The following is a 14559-nucleotide window of genomic DNA, read 5'->3' as shown; positions in this document are numbered from 1 at the left end:
GCGGAAATGGTTTCAGTTTTTCACCATTGAGGACGATGGTGGCTGTGGGTTTGTCATATATGGCCTTTATTGTGTTGAGATAAGTTCCCTCTATGCCTACTTTCTGGAGGGTTTTTATCATAAATGGGTGTTGCATTTTGTTGAAAGCTTTTTCTGCATCTATTGAGATGATCATATGGTTTTTATTCTTCAATTTGTTAATATGGTGTATCACATTGATTGATTTGTGAATATTGAAGAATCCTTGCATTCCTGGGATAAACCCCACTTAATCATGGTGTATGATCCTTATAATGTGCTATTGGATTCTGTTTGCTAGTATATTGTTAAGGATTTTTGCATCTATGTTCATCAGTGATATTGGCCTGTAGTTTTCTTTCTTTGTGACATCTTCCTCTGGTTTTGGTATCAGGGTGATGGTGGCCACGTAGAGTGAGTTTGGGAGTGTTCCTCCCTCTGCTATATTTTGGAAGAGTTTGAGAAGGACAGGTGTTAGCTCTTCTCTAAATGTTTGATAGAATTTGCCTGTGAAGCCATCTGGTCCTGGGCTTTTGTTTGTTGGAAGATTTTTAATCACAGTTTCAATTTCAGTGCTTGTGATCTGTCTGTTCATATTTTCTATTTCTTCTTGGTTCAGTCTCGGAAGGTTGTGCATTTCTAGGAATTTGTCCATTTCTTCCAGGTTGTCCATTTTATTGGCATAGAGTTGCTTGTAGTAATCTTTCATGATCCTTTGTATTTCCACAGTATCAGTCGTTACTTCTCCTTTTTCATTCCTAATTCTGTTCATTTGAGTCTTCTCCCTTGTTTTCTTGATGAGTCTGGCTAATGGTTTATCAATTTCATCTTCTCAAAGAACCAGCTTTTAGTTTTACTGATATTTGCTATTGTTTCCTTCATTTCTTTTTCACTTATTTCTGATCTGATTTTTATGATTTCTTTCCTTCTGCTAACTTTGGGGGTTTTTTGTTCTTTTTTCTCTATTGCTTCAGATGTAAGGTTAGGTTGTTTATTTGAGATTTTTCTTGTTTTTTCAGGTAGGATTGTATTGCTATAAACTTCCCTATTAGAACTGCTTTTGCTGCATCCCATAGGTTTTGGGCCATCATGTTTTCATCATCATTTGTTTCTAGTTATTTTTTGATTTCCTCTTTCATTTCTTCAGTGATCTCTTGGTTACTAAGGAGCATAATGTTTAGCCTTCATGTGTTTGTATTTTTTACAGTTTTTTTCCTGTAATTGATATATAGTCTCATATCGCTGTGGTCCGAAAAGACACTTGACAGGATTTCAATTTACTTAAATTTACCAAGGCTTGATTTGTGACCCAAGATATGATCTATCCTGGAGAATGTTCCGTGAGCACTTGCGAAGAAAGTGTATTCTGTTGTTTTTGGATGGAATGTCCTATAAATATCAATTAAGTCCATCTTGTTTAATGTATCATTTAAAGCTTGTGTTTTCTTATTTAGTTTCATTTTGGTTGATCTGTCCATTGTGAAAGTGGAGTGTTAAAGTACTCTGGTATTATTGTGTTACTGTCGATTTCCCCTTTTATGGTTGTTAGCATTTGGCTTATATATTGAGGTACTCCCATGTTGGGTGCATAAATATTTACAACGGTTGTATCTTCTTCTTGGATTGATCCCTTGAGCATTATGTAGTGTCCTTCTTTGTCCCTTGTAGTAGTCTTTATTTTAAAGTCTATTTTGTCTGATATGAGAATTTCTACTCCAGCTCTCTTTTGATTCCATCTGCATGGAATATCTTTTTCCATCCCCTCAGTTTCAGTCTGTATGTGTCGCTAGGTCTGAAGTGGGTCTCTTGTAGACAGCATATATATGGGTCTTGTTTTTGTATCCATTTAGCCAGTCTATGTCTTTTGATTGGAGCATTTAATCCATTTACATTTAAGGTAATTATTGATATTCATGTTCCTATTACCATTTTCTTAATTGTTTTGGGTTTGCTACTGTAGGTCTTTTCCTCCTCTTGTGTTTCCTGCCTAGAGAAGTTCTTTTAGCATTTGCTGTAAAGCTGGTTGGTGGTGCTGAATTCTCTTAGCTTTTGCTTCTCTGTAAAGGTTTTAATTTCTCCGTCGGATCTGAATAAGATCCTGGCTGGGTAGAGTAATCTTGGTTGTAGGTTTTTTCCTTTCATCACTTTAAATATGTCCTGCCACTCCCTTCTGGCTTGCAGAGTTTCTGCTGAAAGATCAGCTGTTAACCTTATAGGGATTCCCTTGTATGTTAATTGTTGCTTTTCTGTTGTTGCTTTTAATATTTTTTCTTTGTATTTAATTTTTGATACTTTGATTAATATGTGTCTTGGCATGTTTCTCCTTGGATTCGTCCTGTATGGGACTCTGTGCGCTTCCTGGACATGACTATTTCCTTCCCCATATTAGGGAAGTTTCAACTATAATCTCTTCAAATATTTTCTCAGTCCCTTTCTTTTTCTCTTCTTCTTCTGGGACCCCTATAATTGGCATGTTGGTACGTTTAATGTTGTCCCAGAGGTCCCTGAGACTGTCTTCAATTCTTTTCATTCTTTTTTCTTTATTCTGCTCTGCGGTAGTTATTTCCACTCTTTTATCTTCCAGGTCACTTATTTGTTCTTCTTCATCAGTTATTCTGCTATTGATTCCTTCTAGAGAATTTTTAATTTCATTTATTGTGGTGTTCATAATTTTTTGTTTGCTCTTTAGTTCTTCTAGGTCCTTGTTAAACGTTTCTTGTATTTTCTCCGTTCTATTTCCAAGATTTTAGATCATCTTTATTATCATTACTCTGAATTCTTGTTTGGTCTGGTGGGTTTTTACCTTGCTCCTTCATCTGCTGCATATTTCTCTGTCTTCTCATTTTGCTTAACTTACTGTGTTTAGGGTCTCCTTTTCGCAGGCTTTTACTCCTTTTTGTAGTTCCTGTTGTTTTTGGTGTCTGTCCTCAGTGGCTAAGGTTGGTTCAGTGGATTGTGTAGGCTTCCTGGTGGAGGGGACTGGTGTCTGTGTTCTGGTGGATGAGGCTGCCTCCTGTCTTTCTGGTGGGCAGGACCATGTCCAGTGGTGTGTTTTGGGGTGTCTGTGACCTTTTTATGATTTTAGGCAGCCTCTCTTTTAAATGTGTGGGGTTGTGTTCCTGTCTTGCTAGTTGTTTGGCATGGGGTGTCCAGCACTGGAGCTTGCTCATCATTGAGTGGAGCTGGGTCTTAGCATGAGACAGAGATCTCTGGGAGAGCTCTCGCTGATTGATATTACGTGGGGCTGGGACGACTCTGGTGGTCCAATGTCCTGAACTTGGCTCTCCCACCTCAGAGGCTCAGGCCTGACACGCCGGCGGAGCACCAAGACCCTATCAGCCACATGGCTGTTTGGAAGTCTGAGGTCTTTTGCCAGTGTTCAGCAGGTGTTCTGTAGGAGATGTTCCACATGCAGATGTATTTTTGATGTATTTGTGGGGAGGAAGGTGATCTCCACGTCTCACTCCTCCGCCACCTTGAAGGTCTCCTCCTAGGCAAACTTCTTAAATCCCGTATTTCTTAAAAAGTTAAGAAATACACCTACCATACAACTCAGCATTCATTTCTAGGTATTTATCTAAGAATACATGAAAGCATATGTCTACTGTAAAACTTGTATATAAATTCTCATGGCAGCCTTATCTGTAATAGCCAAAACCTGGAAACAACCCAAATGCCCATCAAAAATTATTAAGCGGTTAAATAAATTGCAGTATATCCATGCAATAGAATATAACTCAGCAATAAAAAGGAACAGATTACTGATACGACATCATATATGAGTCTCAAAATCATTAGGCTAAGTGAAAGAAGCCAGACCTCCCAAAGGTGTACATACTGTATTATTCCATTTATATAAAATTCTAGAAAATGAAAACTATTCTACACTACAAAAAGCAGATGAGTGGTTGCCTGGGGCAAATGGTAGCTGGAGAGAGAAGAGAGGAAGGGATTACAATGGAGCACAAAGAAAATGTTTAGCTTTGATCGATGTTATCTAGGTTGTGGTGATGATTTCATGAGTATATACACATGTCAAAACACATCAAATTGTACACTTTAAATATGTACAGTTTACTTTATATTAATTTATACCTCAATAAAACTGTGGAAAAATACGTATTTATGTTGGGAGATACTCCTTCATGGGTCTTTCAACTCCTAGATGTCTCTCTAGGTATGCCTAGTGGGCAATGTCCTGACTACTCTTCACTTGGCCTTTTCTCAGGGTTGTATTTAACTTTGAGGTATAAGGTGAATCTCTCTCCAAGACAAAGAGCAGGCTTGATTACTGCTTTGGGTGGGTCCCCCAAATTCAGTGTTCCTCAGCAGTGATATATGTACCAAGCATCCATCTGGGCCCATGGCATCACTCCCATGGGACGTGAGAGCAAGGAGAACCAATACCAGGCTGATGCCCATGCTGTTTGCTATAAGTAATGAAATCCTCTCTCTGACCCAGATGTTTCACACCTTACGTTATCATCCACTAAACAATAATAGGCTAGCTTTTAGCTTGTAAATAGGGCAAGATCAAATCCTAGACCTTGACAATATATACATAAATTCTGAACAAGGCTAAAGAATAGGATGTCAGAGTGTAAAGTGGTGAGAAGTGACATGGAGGCTAAAAGGAAAGATATGGCCATAATTCATGGTAAATTAGAAGCTACTGAATTCAGAGGTACAGTACTAGTCTTCATAATTTATTTGCAATTTGTGCACATTTTCTCATTAAATATTTAATGAATAAATGAAAGAAATGATTGGACTTAAAGGTTAAGTAACCTAAGATCATACACTAATAAATGGAGAATGATTCAAATTCAGATCTAATACCTAAGTTCAAACTGTCAGCCACTGTTATGCTGTATCCATAAAAGGGCTTAAATGTATATTGTACAGTTTGGCCTCATCAATGTAGATTATAGGGAATCATTTAAGGATTTTAAGCCAAGAAGCCATGGACTCCAAGGTAAGTGCCAAAAATACAACTTTGAATAACTTATGAAAGATGGATTAGAGACAAGAATAGTTCTAAAGAGAACACATAAGAGAATACTATAATAGTTCAATTGAGAAATTCCAAATGCAGGGAGAGAAAATGAAAGAACTGGAATTAAGAGTTGTTTAAAAAGAACTGAAAGGATTTAAAAAATTTAATTTGGAAGATGACAAATAGGGAATAACCTAAGATGACACCAAGGTTTCTAGCTTAGGTTACTGAGTGGGTGTGGTACCATTTAATTAAGCTTGGGAATGGGAAGAGGGAAGGAAAAGGATTCCAATGGTGTTGAGTGCTACTTAATGCTGAAAATTTTATATTAAGTTTTTGGGTGAACACTTTAAGACTTAGATATTATTCTTAAGAGATGTTATTATTCTTATTTACACATGAGAAGTATGAGAAGCAGAAAGATTAAATAACTAGTTTCGGTTCATATAAATGTCAGGATTGGATGTGAACTTTCTCCTCTAAATCCAGAGACCATGTTCATTTCACTGTACCATAGTGTTTCTCTAAGAAGTAGATATTCTAACACAACATTGTAAATCAACTATATGTCAATTAAGAAAAAAAAGTAGTTATTTGCTGAACATCTGCCTGGTTTACCTTTAAAGCACCTTGTGGGACTTCCCTGGTGGTCCAGTGGTAAAGAATCCGCCTTCCAATGCAGGGGATGCGGGTTCAATCCCTGGTCGGGGAACTAAGGTCCCACATGCCATGGGGCAACTAAGCCCACGTGCCACAACTGTTGAGCTTGCTCACCTCGACGAGAGAGGCCATGTGCTGCAACCTACAGAGCCCATGTGCCCTGGAGCCTGTGTGCCACAACTAGAGAGAGAAAACCTGCACATCACAACTAGAGAGAAACCTGAGCAGACTGCGTGCCGTCATGAAAAGATCCCGCATGCCTCAACTAAGACCCGACACAGCCAAAACAAACAAACAAAAAAACAGCACCTTGTGTGCATTTAAAAACAAAGGTCTTGAGCTTGGAAGAAGAAAGCTGAAGAAAGGGACTCAAATATAGACAGAAAGCTAAAATCATGGAAATGTATGTGAACTAGAGTATGAACTGAGAGAAAAATCCTCAAATTGGAACCTGGCATTTATGGTGCAGGCAAAGCAAGAGCAGACTAAGAAAAGTCTGAGAAAGAAGTCAAGAGGAGTAGAAGCAAATCCAGAAAAACTGTTATCTCAAAAGCCAGAGAAGTTTCCTCTAGTATTACACGAGAATACACACAGTTTTGATACTATTATGACTGTATTAATCCAGAAAGCTAAGAATGCCCTGATGCTGCTCTGATATTCACGCCTTGTTCATATAGTGATCTCTACACAGGAACCTATATGCAAGGAGCATAAAAAAAGAGACAGCAAAGTATCATTTTATCACTATCTGAATTAGTTTTAATTACCTCCAACAGAGAGTTCTTTGGTAAAAGGAGAGTTAGAAAACCAAGGCTTGAGTCCTAAATTGGGACTCATTCATTTCTTTAGATAAATCTTGGGATTAGCAGGCTCAGGCATATCTTCAGAGGAAAAGAAATGGGCAGATCTACAGAACTGGCTCAAGTCTAACTAGCTGTCTAACTCACCCAACAATTTACTGGCCATAAAGATGCAAAATTAAAGAGAGATGGGGCCCAGAATGCTGTTAGAAGTGCTCCGCCACCCCAAAAAAGAAATCTTTAGATTCTGAGAATAATTTCAGGTTTAGTTGATCAGTAACTATGAGGTAATTTAAGATTGAGTAATAAGAAAAAAGTGAAATATATTTAGCAAGCCACTTTGTTAAAGTAGGTATTGAAACTGCCCTAAAAATATTTCCTACCTAAATATATGTACAAATATCAGACAAATATGTACAAATTCAAGATTTGTAGATTTTATAGAGTTTCAGTTTCGTAGGAAAGCCTAAATGTTTACAAATAATTATAACCTGAGATTCAGTTATTCATATCTGGGAAAAACTTTTATACCTAGTAAATATTAAACACATTTCAATGACAGTATTTAGGAATAAATAAATAGTATTTAAAGTATTGACCTTGGGGACTTCCCTGGTGGTGCAGTGGTTGGGAATCTGCCTGCCAATGTAGGGGCACGGGTTCGAGCCCTGGTCTGGGAAGATCCCACATGCTGCGGAACAACTGGGCCCATGCCCCACAACTACTGAAGCCTGCGCGCCTAGAGCCCGTGCTCCACAACAAGAGAAGCCACCACAATAAGAAGCCCGTGCACTGCAATGAAGAGTAGCCCCTGCTCACCGCAACTAGAGAAAGCCATCGCGCAGCAATGAAGACCCAACCCAGCCAAAAATAAACTAAAAAGAAAAAAGAAAAGACAACAGGTGTAAATGCATAAACTATGGTAAGAAGTAGTCTAGTATGGCCAGTGTACTCAGAGGAAAATGTAGGTTTGGACTAACAAAGAGCATTGGGAAAATTGGATTTCCAAAACAAAAGATGAAAAGATTAGAATTTAGACCTCTACCTTACACCATCCACAAAATCAACTCAAAATGGTTTAAAAACTTAGACAAAAGACCTGAAACTATAAAACTTCTAGAAGAAAACATAGGAGGGAAACTTCTCAGCATTGGTTTTGGCAAGGATTTCCTGGATATGACACCAAAAGCACAGCAATAAAAGCAAAAACAGACAAGTGAGACTACCTCAGACTCAAAAGCTTCTGCATAGCGAAGCAAACAATCAGCAAAATGAAAACTCAAACTATGGAATGGGAGAAAATATTTGCAAACCAGGTATCTGATAAGGGGTTTAATGTCTAAAATATATAAGAAACTACAACTCAATAGCAACCCCCCCCCGACCCTGCCTATAACCTGATTAAAAAATGGGCAAGGACTAGACTAGACATTTCTCCAACAACAACACACAAATGGTGAACAGGAATATGAAAAGGTGCTCAACATCACAAATCATCAGGGAAACGCAAAAACACAACGAGATAGCACCTCACACCTGTAAGGATGGCTATAATAAAACAAAAATAAAACCCGAGAAAATAAGTGTTGGTGAGAATGTGGAGAAACTGGAATTCTTGTGCACTGTTGGTGGGAATGTAAAATGGTCCAGCTACAATGGAAAACAGTATGGAGGTTCCTTAAAAAATTAAAAACAGAACTATCTTATAATCCAGCAATACCTGATCATATATGAACTGCTATATATGATACCTAAATTGCTATATTCTATAACTTTCAGTCCAGCAAACTGACTACAAGTGAACTGTAAGCCTACTTACCTAACTTTGCAAATGGAAAATTTAATCTCTGGTTTACTGAAAATTATGTTCATTAATCAGCCATTATAGGATTGGAGGGATATAAAAATGTTTCACAAGGACTGCAACAAATAATGAAAAAAATTAGCCAATGCTATCTCAAGGAGCTGCCATTTGTTATCCCAAGAATATGATCAGAAGGACATTAAGAACATCGTAACTACAGATAGAGTCCAAATTTAAGATGACTTCTGAAGTATAATCAGAGTCAGGAGACCACATGGTAAAACAGTTTTCACGTAAGCAAAATCAAGTTAGTCTTTATTTCTTCTTCCAAGGTATAGCACAAAATGTGACTTGAAATCAACATACCAGGTGGTATATATCAGCTCCTCCTAAACTGCTCAAAATTGACTCTGCATCCCACATAAAAAAATATAGAAAGAAATCCAAAATACATGATGAGCCTATTGTTCCAAATTCTACCTACATAAAATTTATTTTTTCATGATTACTTATAGAGGAAATCTAAAAACTTGTAAACTGAGAGTATACTATCTTCCATGCAAACATCTCAAAGTATCTACTAGAAATGACAGCAATTTATGTGTTTTTAATTTTTCTTTAATTTTGAAAAAAGTATTTTTATTTCATGAAAAAATATGGTAAAAAAAGTCCCACTAAATTCCATTCAAATCACAGCTCTTCAATTACAAAATACTTCTCCACTGTCTATACGGTGCAAACATGCAATGTTGTTAATGAGATTACACTGAAGTTAACATGGTCTCTAGATGCTACTGTATAACTAACTAAAGTGAAATGAATTGTCTTTCATGAGACTCCTGCACTATCAAGGACATAAATATGTACTCCTGTCCAGAAACAAGAGGTATATTTTGTAGTGGATAGCAAAATCATTCTTAGTCATATCACCTAAACCTAATGCAACCAAGATTTAAATATTATTCAAGCTTTCAGCCTACAGTAAAAAAAAACAAAAAAAGAAACCCAAATTTTTAACTTGAGTGGAACTCTTAGAATATATATTACAAAATTCTGCATAGGCCTAATTATGTCTTTGAATAAAACTACTCCGTTACTGGAGAACAATGAATGGGGAAAATGTTTCAGTTTCCATAAGGTTCTTACCTGTATAATGCATCATCAATCTCCACAGATTCTGTTGGCATATTGGGCAAATTTGTATTCACACTGAAAAAAGAAAACATAACTTATAAGGGCCAGTATGGCTATTCAATATTCATATTCTGTAACGTAAAATTCAATTATACATGGGATCAGATTCACTAGTTACTAAAACAGGTTTTACAAACCAGATATATATTTTATTATTTACCACTTTATTTAGATTTTAAAAATAGGTCAAGATTAAATTCACTGACTGCCTACCCTGTGTGTATTATAAAATTAAGAGCCCATGGTTGTTTTATTCTCAGGTGTTGTTTATCATTGCTACATATTTTCTGATGGATCTGTATTTTAGCAATTTTATTTGCATGCCCCATAAACCTTCTATAATATACACACTCGGAATTTGCCATATAATGATATCTAAGCTTATTTCTACATGTTTGACCTCTCCTCTGCCCTCCAGATTTTATGCATCTGCCAGAACAATATCTCTATTCTGATGTCTAACTGGTATCACAAACATAACAAGCCTCAAATAGAATTCAATTTCCCTTGCTTAATCTATTCTTCCCCAGTGTTTCCCAACTCACTTGGGACCACCAAGCAAATGATGCCACCATTTACTCACACGCTCAGGCCAAAAATCTAAGGATCTTCTTAACTTTTCCCTTAGTTTCTCTATCTGTGAGTGCTGTTAGTTCTACCTTCAAAAGGGATCTCAAATCTGATCACTTCTCACTATTTCAGTCAATACAATCTCAGGCCAAACCATCATCATATCTCATGTGAACTACTTCAAAGGCCTCTTAACTATTCTATTTCTATTGCCCTTCCCTTTATTTTCCATCTAACAGCCTAAAACTTTTAGAATGTAGTCAGACATTACTCCCTAACTTAGAATTATCCTTCAGTAAGTTTTCTTTACCCTTAGAACAAAATTCAAACACTTTAACATACATAATAGGGCCTTTATGTATGTCTCCCAGTTACCTGTCCAACCTCAACGCCCACACCTCTCCCTCTTGCTCACTATCTTCAGCTACACTGGCCTACTTGATGGTCCTCAAAAAGCCAGGCTTGCTATCACTTCAGTGTTTTTATACTTGCTATTCCCTTTGCTTCAAATGTTCTTCCTTCAGATCTCTGAATAACTGACTCTTATCATTTAAGCCTCTATTAAAATATTGCTTCACAAATATCACATAGACCATTTGGGATCACCCTATTGAAACTGAGCAGGACCCTGTGGGGCCTTCCCTGGGACAGACTTCCCCTCCCCGCTTGTTTGTACAAAAGTTTTAGCCTCCTAGGCTTTCCCCAAGTTCCAAAGAGCAAATTTAATCAGAGAGGTGAGAAAACGTAGAAACAAAGGAAAGCAGTCAAGCACAGCAAAGTAATAATAGTTTAGCCATAAAACAAAGTCAAGGACCTTTCGTTGTCTTGCAGATGCTAAAACTCCCACCAGGTGTACGAAGTTAACTGTGTGCTGAACTGCTGATCAGTTGGAACCACAAGGTTGATGACTGAGGTTCCAAAAACATTACCCTGTTACCTCACCGTCAAGCAATCAGAACTGAGCATGGATCACACACCCCACGACCCTCTTCCTCAGACTGTCTTTAAAAACCCTTCCCTGAAAGCCAATGGGGAGTTTCTGTCTTTTGAGCATGAGCTGCCCATTCTCTTTGTTTGGCCCTGCAATAAACTGTACTTTTCTTCACCATTACCTGGTGTCAGGAGATTGGCTTTGGTGTGCATTGGGTAAGCAGACCAAGTTTGGTTTGGTAACACAATCAACGAAGTAGCTCCCTAACTTGTTAACCTGCTGTATTTTCTTCAAATCATTAACTATGTATTTTTTTCATTATCATTAACTATCATCTGCCTTCCCCTATAGAATACATGATCCATTAGGAATTCACTACTGTATTCCAAATCCCTAAAACAGTACCTGGCATTTAATAACAAGAGCAAACATGTGCCACACACTGCTTTAACTGCTTTAGATGTACTGACTCGGTTAACCCTTTCAACAACTTTATGAGATAGACACTATTACTATCTCCATTGAACAGAGGAAAAAACCTGAGACTGACAGAGATTAACTTAAATAATATGCCCATGGTCACAGAGCAGGTAAATGGCTGAGCCCTGAATCTAATCAGTCTAGCTCCTGACAACCACATTATACTGCCTACTGCCTCTCACAGTAGGCATGAAGAAAGCACTAAAAAAAAAAAATCTGTTAAATGAATTTTAAAAATTAAAAAAAGGTTAAACATACTAGTGTAACAAGACACAAAGTGATGTATCATTTACTGCAGTTCATTCCAATTTTTTCACAGCATGGCACAGAAAGAAAAATGATAATAGGTAAACACTGGGAAACAGAAATAGTTCCTGGGCAGAGGGAACCAGCTGGGACATTTGGGCCTGAGCCACGGTGACAGCTAAGATCAATATCATCTTGGCAAAAGTGGGATCCATTCTAGGTTTTGGGAAGCTCTAATTATCAATTACAGTATTCTAAAAACAACGTGATAGCACAAAATTCAGTTTTGGAATCTTATTTTCTAGGCCTGGTGTTGCTATACAAGCCAAAGGATTTGAAAATATAATATCAAAATGTGACTATTTCTGTTATCAAATATTGATTAGATGATCAAGTGATATCAGCTTCTAGCTAATAAAAACACACAAATACACAATATACCCTGGCACTGTAACAAAAATTTTTATTACAGCTTTCTTATCCCTGGTATACTTTCACTAGCTATCTTCCTTGCATGGAGGGCAATAGTCTAGTGGGTAAAGCTCTTAAGTAAACATGAGAAGAGCTACATTCTAACCCGCTCTGTCACTTAATGATACCACTGGCACCTACTTTTCAGAAAGTTCTGCCTTACTGGAATATTTCAAAAATCATTCTTATGATAAGGTCTACATGGCAATCAAAAATGCTTTAAATAAGGAGAGGTTTTGTTTGTATTACATAATATCTCCCAAGTAAATTTGGCAATGCTGGCAATGGCAGGTAATACCATGGTACCAAAAGCATCCCTTCAGTGTGAAGCTGGTGAAAATGCTACAGGTTTGTGAACATTCACATTAGCTCAAAATCAAATATGCGCCACTTTTATCTTTGGCATATTGTATTCTGGTAGTGGGCAGAATATAACTATCCGCTTTATTAATTACGAAATGATTGAAACAGGAACTACACGTACATTTCCCCTCTATTTTTGCCGGAATGGAAAAGACATGAACCTCAACACCAACTGGGAAATAAGAATGGGTAACTCGTGTTTTTTTCCTGGATTTCTTTTTCTCTCTTTCTTTCTTTTTAAAGTGCACTCAACGGAGGCCTCAGACTGTCCTGACTACCACTGATTCATTATTACCAAGTTCCCTCTGGTAATAGTTTTCAAAGGAGGATCTCAGCGGAGGACAGCGCACAGCAGAGCTTAGCTTTCACTTTATCGAAAGGAGGGAAGGTGTCCGGCACCAGGTCTGGGAAGCTCACACCGAGCGACTCGGACCAGAACTCTCCGCCGGAGCCCCTTCCTCCCCTCCACGTCCGGTGACTGGGGGGAAGGAGGATGGCAGACCCCAACCAGAACTGAGAAAGCGCTGAAAGGGGTTGATAAGTGGGCTTTTTCCTCAGCGAAGCCGGCAGTCGCAGAGGCCGGAGTCCATGCCGCCACACCCACACCGCGCGCTCCCCTAGCCGCCCAGGGCCGGCTCTGGCCAGCCCCGCGGCCTCTCGCGTGCTCCCTGCCCGCCTTAGGGGGAGAAGCAGAAAGCCGGCCCCTGGGTCCTGCCCGCCACGCCTTGCTTCTTCGCGCCCACACACGTCCTCTCACCTGCCGGCCCCCCAGGAGGAGCAGGACGCCTCTTCTCCCTGCCGTGCGGCCACCGGCTGGGAGCCCTCCATCGCCTCCCGAGACGCAGCCGCCGCTGGATACTGGGAGGCAGGGAAGGGGGCAGGACCGCGAGGTCAAGGGGCGGGCGGTGACGTCACCGGAGGGGGCGGGCCTGGGGGAGCGCGCAGCCCGGCGGCGCCTTCCCGTCAAGCCCAGAGGCGTCCTGGCTTCCGGTTTGGGTGTGGTCGTGGAGTGGGCTTTGCTGCAGGTGATTGCAGGGAGTGGACTGTTGCGACTGGGGTCTGGCAGATGTAAACCGAACCAAATCACTGAAGGTACGAGTCACCTACCAAACACAGAGGATTCCAGTGGCCAGCGAAGTGATGGGATTGCGTAGCAAAATCCTTAAGAGTTTTATAGCAGGAAGAAGAAACCCCTTCCATTTTATACTTTTAAAAAACCCGAAGGCTAGTAATAAGTAGCTCCGGATTTCCAGTCTGAGATTCCATTTTAAGACGTTACACGTTTAACAAATAATTTTGGACGTCTACGTGTCAAGCACTGTCAAAAATTTGATAGAATCGTGATTTTATGAGCCATGAATGGCATATGGCATCCAGGTTGCCCCCTTAACTTTGTGAGGGACAGAAATTTACGGTTTGTGTGACTTGCCAGATTAAGTACCTGAACATATGTGTAAGGACCTCTCATCTAATTCCCTTTCCATTGACTCCCCTTTCACTTTTCTTGGAAAACAACAAGAATTAGTGTGACTCAATAATATTACGATTTATCTTTCATTCTAAATAAGTGTATGTTTGGAGAAATGTCTGTAGGATTTTAAAAACTGACAAATACTTTGACTCTATATTTATATCACCTGTAATGTATGATATTTTTACTTAGAATTTCTTCCCATTCTGGTGTGGAGAGAGGGTCCAGGCAAAAGGGCATTATCCTTCGTGCCTCTGTTCTCTTTTCAACTTGCACATCTCCAAATACCTGGAAACTTCTTATTGCTCACCTATGCCGTCATTCAGATTTCTCAGTCAAGTTGTGTACCTTTTCTACATAATCATGAAAATGAACTTGGTCTGTGTCCCATTCTTTCAAGGGTGTGCTCTAGGACTGGACTTATCCCCTGTCTTCTCTCTTTATTCTAAAATTAATAGATATAAATATCTTTGAAAGGTTCGCTCCGCAAATAACACCAGTTTCTCTCCTAATTTCTTTTCCCTGTTTCTTTCTTTCTTAAATATTTATTGAATG

General features: G+C 38.9%; 1 protein-coding gene across 2 annotated transcripts in view; it reads right to left on the bottom strand.

Annotated features, from left to right (window-relative positions):
* The window catches only part of UBA6 (ubiquitin like modifier activating enzyme 6), an 85076-nt gene extending 71659 nt beyond the window's left edge, over positions 1–13417 (bottom strand). Inside the window, exons 1-2 of one of the 2 annotated variants that reach the window (XM_007193546.2) lie at positions 13291–13417; positions 9425–9487 (exon numbers count right to left, since the gene is read on the bottom strand). In XM_007193546.2, the coding sequence (XP_007193608.2) occupies positions 9425–9487; positions 13291–13361 (134 nt within the window). In that variant the 5' untranslated portion in view covers positions 13362–13417. The remainder of the gene's footprint in view (positions 1–9424; positions 9488–13290) is intronic. The other variant, XM_057546869.1, reaches the window with a different exon arrangement.
* Positions 13418–14559: the final 1142 nt, after the last annotated feature.

This window comes from Balaenoptera acutorostrata, chromosome 5 (genome assembly GCF_949987535.1).
Source record: "Balaenoptera acutorostrata chromosome 5, mBalAcu1.1, whole genome shotgun sequence".
Lineage (NCBI taxonomy): Eukaryota > Metazoa > Chordata > Mammalia > Artiodactyla > Balaenopteridae > Balaenoptera > Balaenoptera acutorostrata.
Note: the sequence above shows the minus strand (reverse complement) of the source record. Positions and strands in the feature narration are given on the sequence as shown.